This window comes from Hylobates moloch, unplaced genomic scaffold, assembly GCF_009828535.3.
Source record: "Hylobates moloch isolate HMO894 unplaced genomic scaffold, HMol_V3 SCAFFOLD_11, whole genome shotgun sequence".
In the NCBI taxonomy this organism is placed as follows: domain Eukaryota; kingdom Metazoa; phylum Chordata; class Mammalia; order Primates; family Hylobatidae; genus Hylobates; species Hylobates moloch.
The window spans coordinates 37,927,939-37,950,366 of record NW_026652286.1 but is presented as its reverse complement, the minus strand read 5'-3'; the positions used below and the strand labels follow the sequence as shown (position 1 = coordinate 37,950,366).

The 22,428-nt window shown below is 39.4% G+C and overlaps 1 protein-coding gene across 4 annotated transcripts in view; it reads right to left on the bottom strand.

Annotated features, from left to right (window-relative positions):
* SBF2 (SET binding factor 2) overlaps positions 1-22,428 on the bottom strand; it is a 513,021-nt gene that overhangs the window by 24,329 nt on the left and 466,264 nt on the right. For 3 of the 4 annotated variants that reach the window (XR_004250226.2, XM_032166635.2, XM_032166637.2), the window contains 4 exons: positions 15,209-15,393; positions 10,915-11,091; positions 6,907-7,008; positions 5,996-6,181 (listed from right to left, as the gene is read on the bottom strand). Coding sequence is in view for 3 of the 4 variants with exons in the window: in XM_032166635.2 (XP_032022526.1) it covers positions 5,996-6,181; positions 6,907-7,008; positions 10,915-11,091; positions 15,209-15,393 (650 nt within the window). In the remaining variant the exon portion in view is untranslated. Of the gene's footprint in view, positions 1-5,995; positions 6,182-6,906; positions 7,009-10,914; positions 11,092-15,208; positions 15,394-17,591; positions 17,667-22,428 lie in introns of all 4 variants that reach the window. The other variant, XM_032166636.2, reaches the window with a different exon arrangement.

The window sequence follows — 22,428 nt, the reverse complement described above, 5'->3', positions numbered from 1 at the left end:
ATCAATTTACAATTTGAATAAACTTTGAAATCAAAGTTAAAAATACTGAAAAAGTTCTAAGATAGATACCCTCAAAGATTTACTCTAATGCCGAAATAAAGGGGATGCTTTCTTCATCTTTTCATTCATACTATTCATGTTTTTCTCCTGGTATTATATTTTAAAAAGAAATTTTACATAAAAATTTAATCTTTGTATATTGGATTTTTTTTTAATTTGGCTCAACTATTTTAAGAAAAGGAAGTCCTGTAATGATATCATTTGAGCTAAGCCAATTTCTTTTAGAAGCAAAAAATCTGCCAGATGTTGCTATTATGAAACAGTGAGCTAGCATTTATAATTCATTTGACACCTGGATATACTGGCGTAAACAATGGCTTTTTATAGGATGAGGCAGTTGTAATTTAAGTTCAGTGCTTCATCTGTTTTCTTGTAACTTTATTAGTGCTAATGGACAAGTCTAGGCATATGTCCATGGACTGCCTTTTGGCATTCAATGTTTGTTAGAAATGGTTAATAAGCAGGGAACACATGCCATCTGGGAAAGCTTCACTTGCTGCTGTGTAATTTTGAACCTATTTTTTTGATGTTTCTGGGCCTAGTTCTGTTGTGTGTCCCTGAGAGACTGAGGGCAGCACGAATTCGAATTATCTGGTAAAAGCCAGAGTCATGTAAAGCACTAGTGTTCACTTGAAAGGCATTCAAAGAAGGCATTTTCTAATGCCTAAATCCAGTATGTCGAAGATGATGAAACACTACCTTATAATTAAGTCAGCAAGAGTCAGAAAAACTATTTGCTAACTATAGTCTTCTTAGATTCCTCTGTTTTTGAGTGAATAAACAATCCCTTTTCAGCACAAAATAATTTGCATCACCAAAGCTGATACCTCTGGTAGCCAAGCATGCTTTACTTACTGCAATTAAGGTCATATGCTTGCTTTGCTGTGACTTGTCTGCACTTAGGTTATTATGTATGAGGTATTAAGTGAAAGGAGGATTCAGGCAAATTCTTAAAAATTTATGTTTTAATTTAAAAAATTTTAATTTGGCACAGCCAGATTTGAAGTCATACTAATAGGGTCTCTAGATCCTGAACAATATTACTTTTTACAGTTTGTGAAGGATTCACCTACAAATAATCAAACTTTAATTAAAAGTTAACTTCTGTTTTTGATTTCAGAATCAACTAGTTTATATAACACATTTGAATTTTAATTCTTTACTTAAAAAAAAACCAAATAAATCTTAAATTCAGCTGATTAGTAAATAAAACAAAACAGCAGAAATTAAGCATATACCCCAAATTGTTTTAATTAACTTAGCCTTTTGTAATTTTAGCATCTATTGTAATGTATTCTAAAGATAATACGAATGTAAGTTACGCTACATCTTAGTGTATGCTAAATTGCTTTAATCATACCACTTAAGGGGTACTCACAGAATACAGGTTACCTTCCAGCATCTAGACCTCTCCCACTCCTCCTCCCAGCCCCATCCCCAATAATAAAATAGAAGAATTTCATTCCAAGGATTATTGTACTTGGGAGACAATGATGTTCCCATCTTTGAGGACAGTGCATCTTACATGAGAACCTCCTATCTCTTACTGATTGTGAGTGGATTATTTTGCTGACCCTAATGTTTAGGTGTGCCTAATTCTGCAAGTTGAACATAGAGATTTAACATATTAAGTAGTCCATTTAACTTAAGCCAAATTTGGCTGTACAAGCTCATTCCCCTGGAATCCTCCCCCATTAAAGGAATTTTTAAGAGGTAAAAAACCCAAAAGGGAGTGGGGAGAATGGGAGGAAACACAGCATTGGGCCAAAGCAATTCAGCAAATTTTTGAAAGATGGAAAATAGAAGGGAGAATAGCAGTAAATGATAGAAGAGGAGAAGCTATATTGGGATTCCTGCCAGGAGGAAAATGAGTTGAGAAGGTAACAATTTGCTGTGTAAACCCAGAAAGGCTCAGGGCACAGAGGCCCAAGTATTGAGTAATGCAGGGGTGAAATGGAGGCTATTGTGGGACTAGCCGGAAGTCTATGGAGGCAGGAAAGGACCCCAGGTCCTTTCCCACCCCATGTAGTCATATGATTACCCTTTTCAGAGCAACAGATCGGAGGTTTATTTTCTGAAAAACAAACAAACAAACCTGATAAGCTCTAGACTTGGGAACACCAGACACAACTGGGTTAGTGATGAGACTTAGGAAACACCGAAAATAGCATGGAAAAAACGAAAAGTCTGCATACTGAACTGGGATTTCCCTGGACCTATTTCCTGCCCTGTTTCCAGAAAACAAGCAGCCAGACCTACGAGTACTTTCTGGGCCCCAGACAAATTCTTCTCCGTAGAAACAAGGTAGCTGCTGTTTTCTTTTTCGGAACTCTAGTTTACTGAGATGTTGGACTTACCAATTAAAGATTATTATTTTTTCCTCCAGATTTATTGAAGTATTATTTAAATATAAAATTTCCCTACTTTAAGTGTATAGTTTTACTAGTTTTGGTCACTGTACACAGTTGTGTAACCATCACCACAATCATGATACAGAACAGTTTCCTGACGCTGAAAAGTTTGCTTATGCCCTTTGCATGATGATTGATCCCCTCCCTTGGTCACTGGTCCCAGGCAGTCACTGATCTGCTTTCAGTCACTATGGTTTTGCCCTTTTTAGAATGTCATATAAATAAACTTATATAGTAGATAGTCTTTTCTGCCTGGCTTCTTTCACTGAGCATAGTGATCACAAGATTGGTCAGTCTTTGTAATATAAATATTTCATTCCCTTTGTGTGCTGAGTGGTATTCCACTGAATTAATATGCCAGAATTTGTTCATCTCTTCATCGGTTGATGGACATTTGGTTTGTTTTTCATGATACCCCTTTATAGTCACACTCATTTCCTTCTCTCCCACTATCTTGAATCTGGCAACCAATAATTTATGATCTTGTCAGTCATTTTAAAATATTAGTTGGGCATGGTGGCTCACGCCTGTAATCCCAGCACTTTGGGAGGCCAAGGCAGATGGATTGCCTGAGCTCAGGAGTTCAAGACTAGCCTGGACAACATGGCAAAACCCTGTCTCTACCAAAAATACAAAAAATTAACCAGGTCTGGTGGTGTGCACCTGTGGTCCCAGCTACTTGGGAGGCCAAGGTGGGAAGATTGCGTGAGCCTGGGAGGCGGAGGTTGTTGTGAGCTGAGATCACACCACTACACTCCAACCTAGGTGACAGAGTGAGACTCTGTCTCAAAAAAAAAAAAAAATTATATACATGGAATCATACTCAATTGGACCCTTTGAGATTGCCTTTTTTTTTTCTTTCAATATAATGTCCTTGAGATCCCTTTAAGGTGTTGCATGTGCCAGTAATTCCTTTTTACTGTTGAGTAGTTGTCCACGGTATGGATGTATCCCAGTTTGTGTAGCCATTCACCTACTGTAGGACATTTTGGTTCCCCCCAGTTATATTCAAATTGGATACGTGGAAGGGTAATTCTTTAGGAAATGTGGAGCCACTGAAGGTTTTTGTTTGTTTGCTTTGAAGACTTTTGTGGAGGGGAATAAAAGGATTGTATCTGAGCTTTTGGAAGATTATGCCAGCAATTCTACTTCGGATAGTCTAGATTTTTTTTTTTTTTTTTCCCCAAGACGGAGTCTTGCTCTGTCTCCCAGGCTGCAGTGCAGTGGGGGATTCTCAGCTCATTGCAACCTCCGCCTCCCGGGTTCAAGCGATTCTCCTGCTTCAGCCTCCCAAGTAGCTGGGACTACAGGCGTGCGCCACCACGTCCAGCTAATTGTTTGTATTTTTAGTAGAGATGGGGTTTCACCATGTTGGCCAGGATGATTTTGATCTCTTACCTCGTGATCCACCCACCTCGGCCTCCCAAAGTGTTGGAATTACAGGCGTGAGCCACCACGCCCGGCCAGGATATTCTAGATGGTCTTGATGAAGGGTGGTAAGAGCATGAACAAGACTTGTGGTCTTTCAAATCTCACATATTCATTGAGATTATCTATTTATTGTCTATTATATTCCAGAGACTGAAACTGTAATTGTGTTAGATACTAGGGATGTGAAGACTAGTATGACATAGTCCCTGTTCCTGGGAATTCTCAGACTAAGTAGAGGGCAATACTTACATACAAATAAATATACTTTAGTGCTATAGATGTTATGAAAGAAGTCTACACCTGACTCATTAGAAATATAAATAAAGTGGGAGGGTGAGGGCCAGCAAAAGATTCAAAGAATTATGAACTAAAATAACGTGTAGTGCTCAGAACAGTGCCTGGCACATAGTAAGCAGTCGACACAAATTAGTAATTATTGTTAGTAATGGTGGTATATGGAGGCAGGAAATAAGCCTAGTCCAATTGATAAGCATAATAAAAAAGCAAGATAAGAAATGCTTTCATGAAGAACTCATATGCTTTCGCCTGCCTAAAAGTGAGAAGAGATGCTTGCTCCTCTCCTTTGGCCTCAGGTAAGCTTTCTGTTTCAGAGACAATGGTCTCCAAACTTCTCCCTCATCTATTTGCCAAAAGGAGTATGAATAAAAGGGCCAATATTCAAACAGAAAACAAATATAGTATACTATTTGCTGCGAAGAGTTTAAAGGTACATGCTTAACCTTGTGACCAGCTCCTCCAGTTACTGCTTGGACAGATCAATTGAAATTCGCCAGTCGGTCTTTTCTTTAATAAGTAAATTAGAGCAGTAAAAAACATAGCTTCCTGTGTGTGGGGTGACAGGTTGGAAAGTCACTGCTCATGAGTATGGAGTTTCTTTTTGGAGTGATAAAATGCTCTAAAATTGATTGTGGTAATTGTTACAAAACTTTGTGAATAGATTCAAAACTACTGAACACTTTAAATAGGTGAACTGTAAGACATATAGTTCAATAAACCTGTTATTTACAAAAATTATGTAGTGATCTGGAAAGTTGATCAAGTGATTACTAGAATAAAACCAAAATAAAACATAACCACATACTAACTTGGTGTCATCAGAGTTAGTTTCAACTCTGGTTCCTGAAAACATAGTTCTGCCTTTCTTTCCAATCGATATTTGAGGCCAGTGTGTTTCAAAGAGGCTCACCATTCCCACAAATATGTTTGACATGCCAGAACCCATTCATCCAACCCTGGGATTGCGGTCAAATGAAAGCTGGAAATAGGCCTGCTTTTCCTAGGCCAGTTCAGTCTTCACCTTGCAAGCTCGGTGCCATCCAATTCTCAAACCCAATCCTGACCAAGGCCCCATCCAGAGGTCTGTATCTGATGTGCCTGCGATGAAGGCAAGAGGGAGCCTAGAGCAGTCACATCTCCCCTACCCTCACTGCATTTGAATGGATATACCTGGGCTCCCACTTGTAAGTGAGAACATGAGGTATTTGGTTTTCTGCTTCTGCATTAATTTGCTTAGGATAATGGCCTCCAGCTATATCCCTGTCATTGCAAAAGACATGATTTCATTCTTTTGTATGGCTGCATAGTATTCCATGGTGTATATGTACCACAGTTTCTCAATGTGGTAGAAGTGACCAGTGTTCTCAAGCCTGTATGCCTGTCTGGCTGGGCCCTGATTATTTCTCCAGGGGTTAGGCTTTACCTCTTATGTTCCCAGGCACAAGCTGGGGTCCTCCCAAACTGGGCAGACCATGTGCTGGATTTCAGGACCCCTATTACCTAGAGATTTTGTTCTTAGGTAATAAGCCCAAGTTTGCTCCTCTTCTTTGAAGATGGTCATTTAGAGTACTGGCTACTTCACTTGGGGCAAGCTCAACAGCCAGCTTAGCTGTCCTAGTTTCAGAAACCAACTGATTTTTTTTCTTTTCCATTCCTAGGAGTCTACTGCTAAGATTTCAGCATGTCCTGTGGCTGAGTTAATCAGAGTTATGACAGGAAGGTACTGGGCACACCATCGCAATGCTCCATCAGTGCATTTCCTTCATATCAAGTCAACTCAAGCTTGCTCTACTTACCTGGTGTACACAGTCTAAGAACTGTAAGAAGACTGGAGCAAAACCACTCCCCTGACAGTTGAGGGTCAAGCTGCTCCGCTGACTGAATTTGTGACCAAAAGAGAGCCACTCTTTTTCAACCAACATCCGGAAGCCTTCAAGTGTCCTATAAAAGGGATCACTGAGTAACTGAACCAGGGATGTCACCTAGGGCATAAGCAGGATGGATTGTCATTAATTTTAGTTCTGAAAAAGTCCTATTACTAAGATAAAAGCACTTCCTTCTGATGATAGCTAATTCACAAATTTACCTCAACAGCAAATTTGTTCACTAACCATTCCAGGATGGCCAATAAAATTAATTCTGTAAATTTGCCAGTAAAAACTAAAGCTCAAATTCATTTTGGCTACAAGTTTACTTTCAGGGAATTAAGACTTTAATCCTTAACTGGCCAGTTTGCTGACAGCAACCTTTTCCTAAGTTAATCAGAGGCCAGAGGATCAGTTAAAATCAATTCTACTTTTTGGCAGATGCAGATTAATATCTTCATGTAGTCTGAACTCACACTTTTCACTCTGGAGTGAGTTAAGGCGGGGCTTATAGAGAGCCAGGGGATGGACTGACAAAACCCAGGAAGGATGGTGTCCATGCCTCACACTGCTGCTGGTCAAGGGCTCCATCCGCAAGCCTGCGTGGTACATCTGTGGATGGGAGAGCTTGATGCCTGGAGCCAGAGCTCCAGGCTGCGTAGGGGCTAAGAGCTCATGGTACAGAGTTTTCTGATGGATAGCAGGTGGTATTTAACACAGGACTTTCTCTGTCCATAAACACATTAGTCATTATACAAAAGAGTCATCTGAAGAATTTAAAAACAACCAAATGGAAATATAAATATAAAATGAAGTATCAAAAAATATGTCTAATACTTTACTTGTGCAGTGATGTCCCAGCCTTCCTCCAAACAGACCAAAACTGAGGAACCATTCTCAAGTACTTCTGATACAACCACAGCCAGCTGCATTATCCTGTGAAGCTAAGAGATAGGAAGGAGAACACAATTAGACCAAGCACTTTCTGAGTGCAGAAGTCAGACTTGCTTTCAACCCTGGATAATCAAACGAGTTAGGGATAAAGCGCTGGACAAAAGAACCACATAATGTTTTAAATACTTAAAGTTCTTTCAAATCAAGATTAAACAATGACACTTTTGTCTGGATGCAGTGACTCATGCCCGTAATCCCAGCACTTTGGGAGGCCGAGCCGGGCAGGTTATTTGAGGTTAGGAGTTCGAGACCAGTCTGGGCAACATAGTGAGACCCCATCTCAATAAAAACAACAACAAAATGACACTTCAAAAAAGTAAACACATTTTAAAACAATACATTCTAGTAATACATAATGAAATAAAATTACCTTACGTGATTCCCCCAAAAGTAGGTGAGCTATAATTCCATAGAGTACAAAAAATAGAGATTCTATGTGGACTTCCCAACAAGAGAAGGAAATTCAGATGAATTTTATTGGATTTAAAATTTGTTTTTCCATGATGCAGTAAGTTCTATTTCAGATAATTGGTTTTTTTTTTTTTTTTTTTTTTGAGACAAAGTCTTGCTCTGTCACCCAGGCTGGAGTGCAATGATACAATCCTGGCTAACCACAACCTCTGCCCCCCGGGTTCAAGTGATTCTCCTGCCTCAGGCTGCCGAGTAGCTGGGATTACAGGTGCATACCAGTGCACCCGGCTAATTCTTTGTATTTTTAGTAGAGACAAGGTTTCACCATGTTGGCCAGGCTAGTCTTGAACTCCTGACCTCAGGTAATCCACCCACTTCAGCCTCCCAAAGTGCTAGGATTACAGGCATGAACCACCACGCCTGGCCTATTTCAGATATTCTTAATTTTTTGGGAATTAGATAGTGGTGATAGTTACACAATGTTGTGGATATACCAAAAAGCATTGAGTTGTACACTTTTATCATAAGGATAAATTTTATGGTAAGTGAATTATATGTTAAAAAAGAAACTCCTGGCTGGGTGTGGTGGCTCAACGCCTATAATCCCAGCACTTTGGGAGGCTGAGGCAGGAGTAGTGCTTGAGCTCAGGAGTTCGAGACCACCTGGGCAACATGGCAAAACCCCATCTCTATAAAACATACAAAACCCAGCCAGGCTTGGTGGCATCTTCCTGTAGTCCCAGCTACTCAGGAGGCTGAGATAGGAGGATCGCTTGAACCTGGGAGATCAAGGCTACAGTGAGCTGTGATCGTGCCACTGCACTCCAGCCAGGGTGACAGAGCCTTGACCCTGTCTCAAAAAATAAAAATAAAAAAGATACTCCTATTTGTCTGTACTGTGTACTAAAAGAGAAAAAAACTTTTATATTTGTGCTAAGTTTTTAAAGCCACATCACTATATTTGTGTTAAGTTTTTAAAGCCACATCAATTGGCTCAAAGTCCTTAATAAACAATTAAGGTACGAGAATGGTATTAAAACCGAATGTATAACATTCTAATTAAAAAAAATATTTTAATGATCATCAGACATGATTTGCAATTTGAATCCAACTGAACAAGAACAAAAATGAAAAATCCCATATCCTAAACAGAGCTAGGCTACTTTAAACACAGGAATAAGGCAAATGTCCTACTCAGTAATGAGAAGCTCCTCATGTAACTGTTTCTACAACATAGCTATCACCAGGCCTGAATTCTTTTGGGCTCAGAATTTGTTCTAAGAAATGGCTATTATTAAAAAGTAAAAAAAAGGCCGGGCGCGGTGGCTCAAGCCTGTAATCCCAGCACTTTGGGAGGCCGAGGCGGGCGGATCACGAGGTCAGGAGATCGAGACCATCCTGGCTAACACGGTGAAACCCTGTCTCTACTAAAAATACAAAAAAAATTAGCCGGGCGTGTTGGCGGGCGCCTGTAGTCCCAGCTCGTCGGGAGGCTGAGGCAGGAGAATGGCCTGAACCCGGGAGGCGGAGCTTGCAGTGAGCCGAGATCGCGCCACTGCACTCCAGCCTGGGTGACACAGCAAGACTCCGTCTCAAAAAAAAAAAAAAAAAAAAAAAAAAAAAAAAAAAAAAGAAAAGTAAAAAAAAATAACAGATGCTGGCGAGCCTGTGGAGAAAAGGGAATGTATATACATTTCTGGTGGGAATGTAAATTAGTTCAGCCATTGTAGAAAGTAGTTTGGTGATTTCTCAAGTAACTTATAACAGAATTACCATTTGACCTAGCAATCCCATTACTGAGTATATACCTGAAGGAATATAAATTGTTCTACCATAAAGTCACATGCGCACACATGTTCAGTGCTGTACTATTCATAATAGCAAAGACATGGAGTCAACCTATATGCCCATCAATGGTAGACTGGATAAAGAAAACATGGTACATATACATCATGGAATACTACACGGCCATAAAAAGAATGAGCTTATGGCCTTTAGAGTAACACAGCTGAAGCAAACTAACACAGGAATGGAAAACCAAATACTGCATATTCTCACTTGTAAGTGGGAGCTAAACATTGAGTACACACGGACACAAAGAAGGGAATAGACGCCTGGGGCGTACTTGAGGTTGGAGGTGAGAGGAGGGTGAGGATAGAAAAACTGCCTATCAGGTACTATGCTTATTACCTGGGTGATAAAATAATCTGTACACCAAGCTCCCAAGATATGCAATGTACCTATACAACAAACCTATATATGTACCCCTAAACACAAAATAAAAGTTAAAAAAATAATTTGCTTTGAGATAACTTTTAAGATGTCAATATCCCAAGTGGGCAATTATTTTCCACTGTCTTTAGTCCCTAACTTTTGATACAGGTCCACTTTCTAGCAAAGAGTAGAGCACAGAATGTATCAGAAACATGGATAGATAAGTTGGGTGGTGGGGTCCGTTTGGAGCTGGGGCTCATAGCCTGGGGACAGAAGGGAGTATCGATCAGTTCCTTCCACGGGTATGCAAAGCACCCTGAATTGCCTTAATAATAATGAACAAGGTATGATACATTTATAGCCAAATATATATGTGGTGGCATTTCTCTTTGGTTTAAGTATCTTGAGAACAGTCACAGCCCTGGGTACTGAGGTCATTTCCTTTTTTTTTTTTTTTTTTTTTTTTTTGCCTTTTAGTCCAATGTGCTGTGGGAAACAAGAGGCAGGATGCTTGGAGGTAGATGGAGGCAGGGGACTGGGAATTTCTGCAAGGTGATAACAAATAATGGGGGCCAGGCGTGGCAGCTCATGCCTGTAATCACAGCACTTTGGGATGTCAAGGTGGGAGGATTACTTGAGGCCAGGAGTTCAAGACCAGCCTGGGCAATATAAGAAATAAAGGGGCTTAAAGACAAGACCCTTTAATTTCTCAATAAAAGTTCAACTAAGAATATCCCAAAGTTGACTGAACTGAAAGATAGACATTGTGTTTTTTTCTCAAGCCTTAGGTAGGCTTGGGGGCATCCAGTGTGCCTTTGGTGGGTAGTTTGGGGTGAATCTAAAATCTAGAGACCTGGGCTGGGATAGGCAGACAAATGAAAGGTGAGAGCTCTTGGGAGTCATGCAGAAGTTGCCCTCTGCCCTGGATCCTTACTGTATTAACAACAGAGCAGGAGCCCTGTAAATACATGCTGATTAAATTTACTACATCAAAAATTTCCATCTAAAAATAATTTTCTCCTTAGTGTCCTACAGATACCAAACTTTTAAATACACAGAGATAAAAACCCAGCGATCAAGACTTCTACTCCCTCACCTACACCAGATGATTTCCTGAGACTGAAAGGCCTTTACTGATGGCACACAATGAAGGAGGAGAATGTTGGGGGGTGGAGGAACCAAGTATTTTTTTTTCTCAAATACAGTTCTGTATATCTACTTGGGCCTCTGTTTCTTTGAGTTATAAAGAAAGAAGCTGCTTCAGACATTACCTGTGGGAACCACTCAGAATCTCCCAGCGCTTTCAAGAAGGTCACTTCTGAGTCAGTAGGGATGGTGCTTGGGATACAAGCCCTCATCAGCTTCTTAAAACTGGCTTTCACTTGCCGGATTTCATGAAATTCAACAGGAACAAACTCACAATTTAAAGCAAATTCTATCTTGAAGTTCTGTGGATGAAGATTCAGAGAATTAGGCAGATGAAGTGCTATAGGTAAAAGAGTGATGTTTCCAATGGGGCAGTGCATAATGATAAACAGTTATTTGGGGCCAAATAGCTGCAGAGGCTGCCAGTGGGTCAAGAAAGTCAATCTTGTATGGCAACGTGTCAGTGTTGGTGGGAAGAGCCATTCAGTACAGGCTAGTGGTTTGCCTAGAATGGCAAATCTAGTCCTTACTAGAGGTAGATTACTTAGTGTAAGAATGCTCTCATTCTGAGAACTGGAAGAGACTACTGGTAGATTGGAACTTGATGGAGCTTATAATACCAAATATAAGTCAATTATAAGGCCATGAACCTGGAAGTTTAAAGAGGAACTAATGATACATGGACAGTATGATTACTCCAACAGTGTAAACTAAGTCTTCCCAAGATGTATATGGTAAGGGATAGGTAATACACTGTTGGAGTTCCAGACTGTACATGTATTAAAGTTTGTAGATATGCACATATTTCTTATACTGCAAGTCAAACATATTCATAATAAAAATGAAAAAAGGTAGAGATAAATATTGAGAAAGAAATAAAAATCACTTTCTTACTGCCCCAAGACTACCAACATTGTGGTTACTTTTTTGTTTTTTTGAGATGGAGTCTTGCTCTGTCACCCAGGCTGGAGCGCAATGGCACGATCTTGACTCACTGCAACCTCTGCTTCCCAGGTTCAAGTGATTCTCTTGCCTCAGCCTCCCGAGTAGCTGGGACTACAGTCGTGCACCACCATACCCAGTTAATTTTTGCATTTTTAGTAGAGATGGGCTTTCACCATGTTGCCCAGGATGGTCTCAATCTTTTGACCTTGTGATCGGCCCACCTCGGCCTCCCAAAATGCTGAGATTACAGGCGTGAGCTACTGTGCCTGGTCCTACTTCTTAAAAGTCAATAATAAAAAATTACATGGTCGGGTGTGGTGGCTCATGCCTGTAATCCCAGCAGTTTGGAAGGCCGAGGCAGGCAGATTACCTGAGGTAAGGAGTTCAAGACCAGCCTGGCCAACATGGTGAAATTCCATCTCTACTAAAAATACAAAAAGTAGCCAGGCGTGGTGACGGGCACCTGTAATCCCAGCTACTCGGGAGGCTGAGGCAGGAGAATTGCTTGAACCCCGGAGATGGAGGTTGCAGTGAGCTGAGATGACACCACTGCACTCCAGCCTAGGCAGCAGAGTGAGACTCCACCTTAAAAAAAAAAATTACATAAAAAAACCATGAAAGGCTTTGTTCATTTCTATCTTTGGGATAATATTTTTTCACTTAATATATGTATCAACCTATATTTATTTGAGTACTTTCTCATTTACATCTTTAATCCACATGGAATTTATTTTGTGTGTGGTATGAGTGTTGCATTTGTAATTAAAGAATGCTATACTGATGGCCTACTGGTATATTTCATTTTAATAACCTGGTTGCCTAGCTCTGAAGAAGATTTAAAAGTCCTCTAACTTTTCATGCCAAAGAATGAATTAATTTTCTCAAAATGTTTCCACTTTTTCATTTTGCCCAAATTGCTCTACTGGACCATCTGCTTTTCTAAGAGTAAAACTGCTTTCTGGAGATTGGTTGCACAGCAACGTAAATGTACTTAATAATACTGAGTCATACACTTAGAAATGGTTAAGATGGTAAATCTTGTTAAGTGTATTTTATAATTTTTCCTTTGTCTTAATAATTCTATTTTAAGGAAGCTACTCTAAGGAAATAATCTAATACGAAAAAACCCCCAGGGAATGGTATCTCAATTAAAAAAAAAACAAAATAACCTATTTGCTTAGAATTGTGACTGTAATTTTATATACAGAAGATAAACCTAAACATCTAACAATATGGGATAAATAGTGACTAAAATAGTTATGAAGACTATATGACATGGAAACATGATGTTAAGGCTTCAGATAAAGAACCTAGCGATATACATGAGTTCCTTTCTATTATTTTTAAAAACTTATAATAGACAAAACATAGTTTACTTTTCAGGAAAGGTAGATTCCTATTTTCCAACTATACATGAGCTAGGTATGCCTATCTTATAAACCAGGAGTTACTAACCAAAGTATTGAGACACTCCATTAGGTTGTAAGGAATTTGTTCCTAATAATAAAATATTAAAGTATGTGAATTTACCTAGGTAAAGGCCAAATTCAAGATTATTTTCAGAATAAGTCACTGTAATTTATTGGCTTTCCTTTCTGCTTCTTTGTTGGGAGAAAAAGGTATGGAATTGCAACTGGACGGCATTGTGCTAGCTAGAATGTGGCACATATCAGACAGATACAGAGCCATATTCTACATACAAAATTGAATAAAAGATAAAACCTGAATGGAATATATAGAATTGCTGACAACTACTGTGCCAGAATGGTGGGATTACATTTTTAAAAATAATAATACTTGTCTGAGCGTAGTGGCTCACGCCTGTAATCCCAGCACTTTGGGAGGCCAAGGCAGGTGGATCATGAGGTCAAGAGATGGAGACCATCCTGGCCAACATGGTGAAACCCCATCTTTACTAAAAAAACAAAACAAAACAAAAAAAAGCTGGGTGTGGTGGCGCACGCGCCTGTAATCCTAGCTACTTGGGAGACTGAGGCAGAAGAATTGCTTGAATCTGGGAGGCGGAGGTTGCAGTGAGCTGAGATCATGCTACTGCATTCCAGCCTAGCGACAGAGTGAGACTCCATCCTAAAAAATTTAAAAAAATATATAATAATACTTGATTGAGGAAGGACAAACAAAGAAAAAGAGGGCAGGAGGAAGAGAGGGAAGGAAAAAGGCAGCATCCCAACTCTTTCTTACTCAAATCCGTATGATCACATAGCTAATCTGAGAAATTATGTGCAAAGAGAATGGCAGAGGGGAGTATTAAGGAGCTAAACCTCGGAGAGTGATTTGGATCACGAGTAAGTGTTGTGCTGAAGCATGGAAAGTCTGTGCTCTGGAAAAGACACTGGCACCAGCAACCCTGGATTGCTGTAGAAAAGTGTTCTATTTTCTGGATATAAAATGATCTACTGTATCAGAAGACACATATGCAGATTTAAAACTTGAGCATTACTCAGCAGTTTTATGCCCTCTACCCTAAAGGTTAGTGACTAAGTGGTTGCAGCAGTCCAGGCAGTGGGAGAAGAGCTAGCAAAGCCACCAGCCTGCTCCAGAAGAGATGACTCAGTTACTGGTGTCTTAAGGGCCAAGCATGTGGGATCTTGCTAATGGCACCCTGCTCACAGTTTCTGCTCCACGGTTCAGCCAGAGGTCTGTCTAGGTTGTCCAGTGCCAACTGGAGCAATGGACTAAACGTTGAGATTTCTGAGTTAGCAGATAACTTTCATGTCCTATATACCTACTGGTAGTAATGAAATTTATTTTGTAATGTGTGACTTGCAAAACATTAAATTCAAGGAATTATCATTGCTTTTGGAGGAAAAGACCATCTTTACAATTTATGGGCCCTCAGCATGGTGAAGCTCTTTAGCACAATTTAACAGGAAGAATAAAGTTGATTAGCATCTAGTATTTTGAATTTTCTGACATGTCTTAGGACATGTGTCTCTTTCTATATAGCCTTGCGAAGTTTTAACAAGTGTTACTCAGAAAACCTAGACTTGGCCTTGCCTTGCCTCCATACATGGTACCATAGTCTTCCTCTCTCCATTCTTCTATCTTTCTGTAGCCTTTTTTAGGTTTACCATAACAAAACTATCTGTTTTGCCATGGGCAGATTCCTGTGGAAACTGAATCAAGGCTGTTGAAAACACAGCCTGATGAAGCCTTATTTCTTTTTTTGTATGTACACTTCCTAGTATTCCTGATGTTTATGTTGATTTTTCACTATTATGAATATTTATTTTCATGGCTAATAAATATGCATATGTATATACATGTATCTATATAAAAATTAATATATATATAAATAAATATAAAAGGAGAGCTAAATTTTTTGAGATTATTAACTCCAGGTTAAGAATCATGCTGTAAAAAAAATTCTAGCAAAGCTGGTCTGTGATACAGGTTTTATAAACAGCCCTAGTATATCCATAAAGTTTCTAAGTGAGAAAAAAGAAATCTTACCCTTAGTTGCGACTTTTCACCAAATATGTAAAGGGCTGCTTGCCGTTTCAAGAGCTGGTTTTGTAGGTAGGTGCTGTTACTGAAGGAGGCCGAGTGATCCTTGCCTGCCAGTCGGGCGCCAACATCAATGAAGGATGTTGGAGAGCTGATCAAGCGAGTGCTAGAGCGAAGACTTGCCCACACACCTTCACAAAAGCCAAAGTCATGGAGTGAGATAATCTAATGTGGGAATGCCACCAACTAAGGAAAAAGGTGCATGCTCTGGAGCTACAGTTTTAGAGGTCATAGCAAGCCGATTAATCTAAAAATCATAAGTCATATGGTCATTTGCTGCTTCTGTAACATAAGCATTATCCAATATAGCATTTCAAAATCACACAATCTTAGCCTCAGAACAACCTAGCAAATCCCCCAAATCAATCCTATTTTATATTTTGATGTAAATTCAGGATTTAAAAGTAAATACTAAGATCATAAGTAGAAACAGTACATTGATACTGAAAACAAAACATGCTGGCAGGAGGTACTAATAAAGTCTAGGAAGGCAAATGCTGAGTTATGCAATTTCTCAGGACTTCATGAAAAAAGTAAGGAACATTCTTCTTATTTGGTCAATTTAACATGACATTTAAAGATATGAAATAGAAACTTCATAAGTCTACTAAAATCTGAGGCTGGATTTGGAATTAATATTTGTATATCATGCCAAAACGATGTAATTCTAAACAAGATTATATTATAGTTTTTTTCAGTATCCATGAAAAATGAGAAATTATAAATTTAGTAATGGGCAAAGTGCCTCATGCCTGTAATACTAGCACTTTGGGAGGCCAAGGTGGGCAGATCGCTTGAGCCCAGGAGTTTGAAACCAGCCTGGGCGACATGGTAAAACCCTGTCTCTACCAAAAAAAAAAAAAAAATACAAAAAGACGCCTGTATTGGGAGGCTGAAATGGGAGGATCCCCTGACCACCGGAGGCAGAGGTTGCAGTGAGCCACGATAGCGCCACTGCACTACATACTGGGCAACAGAGTAAGACACTGTCTCTAAAATAAAATAAATGAATAAAATGTAGTCAGAAGCAGATACCTTTATTTTATTTTATTTTTTTTTGAGACGGAGTTTCGCTCTTGTTGCCTAGGCTGGTGTGCAATGGCGTGATCTCAGCACATCGCAACCTCCACCTCCTGGGTTCAAGCGATTCTCTTGCCTCAGCCTCCTGAGTAGCTGGGATTACAGGCATGCACCATCATGCCTGGCTAATTTTGTATTTTTAGTAGAGACAGGGTTTCTTAATGTTGATCAGGCTGGTCTCGAACTCCCGACCTCAGGTGATCCGCCTGCCTCAGCCTCCCAAAGTGCTGGGATTACAGGCATGAACCACCGCGCCCAGCCAGAAGCAGATATCTTCTAAGAGAAAGGGCAAGCTAAAATGCTAGAAGAGTCTCAATGAGATAAGCTGACCTTAGTTATATTAAATAGAAAAATCAAGGATTTCTATATCCCAGTGAAACTATTAAATATCAAACATCCAGACACAAAGGCATGTACTAATTCTCAAATTTGACTAGCACTGTATCACCTTCAAATCAAGAGGCCCTCATAAACGCCTGTAGAACTGTGGTATTTATCTCAGTGATGGGGTCACAGGGATACAGGACTTTCCTACTGCCTCCCTAAAGTGGGTTTTCTTCTTTAGATCTATAAAGCCTGTTTGAGAAGCTTTAGTCTTTTCCTAGTATTAAATCAAAGTCATGTTGCTAGGTGACCAGAAGTCACCATGATAATGTCACATCTGCTTCTCTCTTTATAAGCATTTATGGGGTCAGGAGACCAGTTCCCAAGAAAAGTTTTTATTGGTCATTTCAGCTTCACATGCATGAATCTTTCTTTGAGACAGAGTTTCATTCTTGTTGCCCAGGCTGGGGTGCAATGGTGCGATCTCGGCTCACCACAGCCTCTGCCTCCTGGGTTCAAGTGATTCTCCTGCCTTAGCCTCCCGAGTAGCTGGGATTACAGGTGCACACCACCACGCCTGGCTAATTTTTGTATTTTTAGTAGAGACAGGGTTTCACCATCTTGGTCAGGCTGGTCTTGAACTCCCGACCTCAGGTGATCCGCCCGCCTCAGCCTCCCAAAGGGCTGGGATTACAGGTGTGAGCTACCACGCCCGGCCGCATGAATCTTTCTATGTAGTTTATGAGTTTTTCTTAGACATTATGGCAATTATTAATTTTTTTGTAAATGGAATCAGAGGAAATTCAGAATGTTGATGAGAATAAAGGATATAATTTTACAAATGCAAAAAAATTACTTGTAACATATGTAGTTTCACATGAAGATGGTTTAAAAGAGTTATATATCAGGACACATAATACAGTACCTTGATTATGGACTCTTCCCTTAGCTGAAGATTTGGGATTTGACTGAGTAAAACATTTATCTCTGTACCCATGCACTGGTAGGTAAGATTAAAGACAGAAAGAGAAATAAAATGTATATAGCAGCAAATGTCAGAGCAGATTAAGTAAGAGAAGAATAGGCTATTTAATTTTTAAAATTAGCAGGGGAAAATATAATAAAAGTAGAAGATTTAATTAACAAACAAAAAGCTGCACAGTCACAAAAAAAAAGATGCATTGAGTACCTGTTAAATGAAATTTCAGCACCTGTTTATAAATACTATAAGCACAATGAAATGGACAGCACACAGCAGAAGGTGCCACTAAAAAATTATACCAAATGGAATAAGCTTTTGAAGATTGTCATTCAGTCAGAAACAAATTTATATAATAAAATTAAGGAATTTGGGGTGTGTATGGGTAAATGTTAGGAATACATTGGTCCTCATATTGAAGGAGACTGGCGAATGCTGCGTGTTGTACAACACGTTTGTTCTTTGAGCAAGGTCATCACACCAGGAAACAATGAAGCTCTAGCAACCATTTGGAATAACTAAGGGCATGTTTTTGCAGTAGAGCATTAAGCATTGCCACGCTATCTTCCTTCTTCTCTTTTCATTTGGAAATTACATTTATTTTCCATAAATAGTTATAAGCAGCAAAAATTCATAATCCTGCGACAATACCCAATACCACTAATAATACAGCTTGTGATGATTGAAGTAATGACTTCTCTTAAAATCCCTACTTGCGCCAAAATGATAGGCAGTATTAGAGATAATAGTTTTGTAATTTGAGTAATATATTTTTTTCCAACACAAAGAAAGGGGTTTATGATGATGGCAAACCAAAAACTGTGAGCAGTTTTAGCACTTTCCAAGCAAACAAATTGCTCAAGTCAATTAGAAGAAACGATTTTATGTTTATTCAGGATTATAATCTTTAATAGTAGTATTAAGTTATAAAATGCAAAATTCTATAACATACGACATAACAAAAATCATTACAAGTGAGTTTTCACTCCCACTTCACTCCTTTGGAAGCAGAAAATGAAGGGCACTGATGGCTCTGGTGGCCAAAGGAAGTCAGAAAGTAAGGGCTGCAGAGGTGCTGGCTGATGACAGACAGAGAATGTGACTGCAAGACGGAACAAAGGCTTGGGACGACATGGCCAAGGCACACTGTGTGGCCTCCTCTGTGTTGGCTGACTGCTCCTTCTGCCAAAATTTTGAACTTTCCTATTGAATATGGGACACTAAGATGATGATAGTGATGCTTGAGTAGTTCCTGATTCTGAGATACTGTTCCCTTAACACATCACACTTTCTTATGCTAGTCTTATTGCCTGGAATGATTTCCCCATTTCCTTACCTGACACATTCCTACTTAACCCTTAAGATCCAGATACAATATTAGCACCTCTTAAAGGCATTCCTGACTGCTCCCAAGCTGAGGAGCTCTATTTGAACTTTGATCACATTGCATCATGATTATCTGTATATTCTTTCACTCTACGAGAGTGTGTGTGTGAAAGGAAAATAAAAACTCAGGACTCCAGTTCACTATGCCAAAAGGAAAAAATTAGGCTGAAAGGTGAGACATACAAGAGGCTGCTTTTCCTTTTGTTCCTAAACAAACAGCTACAGTTAAAAGGTTAAATTTATCCACAGGTAGCTACTGGTATGTTCACTTTATCTGACAGATGAATACATAATTGACCATTCCCCTACCTGCTCCTTTTTTCTTGCAACATGTGGATTACTATACCCTCCCTCTTTCTCATTTAAATATTAAAGCCCTCAAAATCATTGCTGGAGAAAGGCACAGACCTTTCTCCAGGGCGAGTCCTTAACCTTGGCAAAATAAACTTCTGAATTTATTGAGACCTGTCTCAGGTACTTTTTGGTTTACATGTGCTTGCGAGGGCAGGCACCTAATCAGGTTTATTCTTGTATCCATGCTGACAGCCTGAAATACAGGCACTCAAAGAATTTGTTGATTATTTACTTTTTGCAAACCAATACACTGTGAGCTGTTGTGACTCATTATTATATCTTCAACCCAATTATTTGCACTGAAATAGTGAAAAGGGGGTATTAAACAAAAGATACTAAGGACTCCCCCAAACAGAGGCTCATCAATGAAAAACTGCCAAGTTTTGGCCAATTAGTAGAAAACCCAAAATGATAAAATGGCCACTACTGATATGGGGCCAGCAGGGAGCTTTGAGAATTCTAATCCCATCTGGAAGTCATTTTAACCAAAGGAATTAGACTACCACATTGGTTGGTGGTGGTGAGGTCTACTTAGATTTCCTGAATGATTTCTAGATGTCCTGGGCACTTAACACCAGCAAAGCGTCTCAAGCTGTGTTTTTCCAAACTGCAGGATCCTCCTTAGTGGCTTGGGAAATCACTCTAATAGGTCACATCAGTATTTTTTTCAAAATTAAACATTACAGTTGAAAATACTAATGAGCACTGCATGTGGTACGGATGAATATTTTTTCACAAAACTTTTGCTTTAGTGTATACATTATACATTTTGCATGTGCCTTAGTACTACCTGAATTGTGATATAAAATGAATGGGTATATATACATATAAATATAAAATACATTTCTTACTGCGAGTCATGATCAAACAAGTTTGAAAGTCACTGGCTAGACCCAGGGCATATGCCTTCTATCTCTTGCCTTAGATCAGTAAGGCTCAAAGTAATTTAAATGCAAATGTCGACTTTCTTCCCATTTCAGCAGAGTATTAGGCAATGGCAATGATAGCAATAACTATAATAATAATAATAATGACAAGTAACATTTATTAAAATGCTACTATGGGCTAGTTACTAAGTTAAATATTTTACATATATTATTTCATTTATTCCTCATAACTACCTTAAAAATCTATATTATTTTTTAAAGATGAAGACACTGAGAATTAAGAGGTTTCCTAGTTTGCTTAATCACACAGTAAGTAGGGGGACTATAGTTTGAATTAGAATGTAACTAAACTAAACTCTTTTTTTTTTTTTTTTTGAGACGGAGTCTCGCTGTTGCCCAGGCTGGAGTGCAGTGGTGCGATCTTGGCTCACTGCAAGCTCCACCTCCCAGGTTCACGCCATTCTCCTGCCTCAGCCTCCCAAGTAGCTGGGACTACAGGTGCCCGCCACCATGCCCGGCTAATTTTTTGTATTTTTAGTAGAGATGGGGTTTCACCGTGTTAGCCAGGATGGTCTCGATCTCCTGACCACGTGATCCGCCCGCCTCGGCCTCCCAAAGTGTTAGGATTACAGGCGTGAGCCACCGCGCCCGGCCACTAAACTCTTAATGTATTGTTTCCTGAGGAACCACGTGACCTTGGACCCAATCAGTAAGAAGTGGCTAAAGGGACTGCTTCAGGGAAGATATGACACAGTTCATTTTCCCCATAGGAATGCATTACTGTTCAGAGAACCAGTGTTTCCTAAGCACTGGTGTTGTTTCCTCTACTCTGTTCTGACAAAAGGGGAGAAGGAAAAGAGATGCTTAGGTCACATGTGGGGCCTTATTTATCATTGTGATCTTATACCTGGCCCAGTGCGTGAGACACTAGATATATTCAGTAAATATATCTGCACTGATACGATGCAACACTGAACTAATTCTAGTCCCAGTTATGCTAATATTTGCTGCGTGGCCTTGGCCAAGTCACTTAATCTCCCTGGGTCTCTTTAAATACATATCCTGGAGGTTATTTCAAGAATAAAATAATACATGGAGAAAAACTTAAAATGTAAAGGATGAAAAATTAAAAAGCTGCCTCCAAGTGGCTACTTCTCAAATATACCCAGCTATTATATTTTGGTATTTGAGAGGCAGTACGAATTTTCTCAAGGCATTTTTCTACTCAACAAAGAAATTTATCCAAGTTGTAAGTATATGTGCTTCCCCATTGGGCTTAAATGCTATTTTAATTTTAAATGAAGAACAATGTGATCTATTCACTTCTTGCTTTTAAAATGATTCTTATGTAAAAAAAGGATGCAGTCCTTGCATTAGGAACTCATCAACATGCATGCTGAATGCAAAGTGATCACCCTGACTGAAAAAGAGGTGAAGGTCAATTTTAACCCTGGCTTATCAGACCAGGAGAGACACACAGTGGAAATAACATGAGAAAACTTGGAACTAAGACTGTACGACAATGAAAGGAATGAAAAAAATTGTGAAAATAGGGGAGCAAAAAGAAAAAGGCTAGGAAGAAGAACCAGGGGTTTGGGTAAAAAAAAAATAACAAGAAGAATTAAATGATAGGCGGCTCCTTCCACAGTGGTACCTAACTCTGGAAGAATGAAGAGACTCTGTACTGTGAGTCGGTACAAGGAAATGAATTACTTGCAAGGCATGGGCATGTCTATACCTAGTCTTGCCCTGGCCAGTCTAAATGTGTGTCTGCCTGGCATGTTCACATAACAGAGAATCTTTTGAGACCCTTAACTTGCTTGCCCCAGTTCATTCCTCCTACTTTGAGAAGGAATGACATTATCAGAAGAAACACAGAAAGCAGCTCTAGAGATCACAGAGAATGTTGAAGGTGTCAGGAAACAGCAGTACCTCTTTGTCCAGTTTATCATTGGGACTTTACAAGGTTTTGGAGGCTTTAGGAGTGAAGAGTTAAGAGATGGAGTAAAAGAATGAGATTTGCGTTTCTGGATTTTAGCTTAAGATACCAGAATGACAGGCATCTGGTTAGGAGTAAAAAACTGTCATAAGGAAACAAGCCAAATTCACAGTAATTTTCAGCAGAAAGTATTTGAGCAGGGTGTCAGAAATAATAT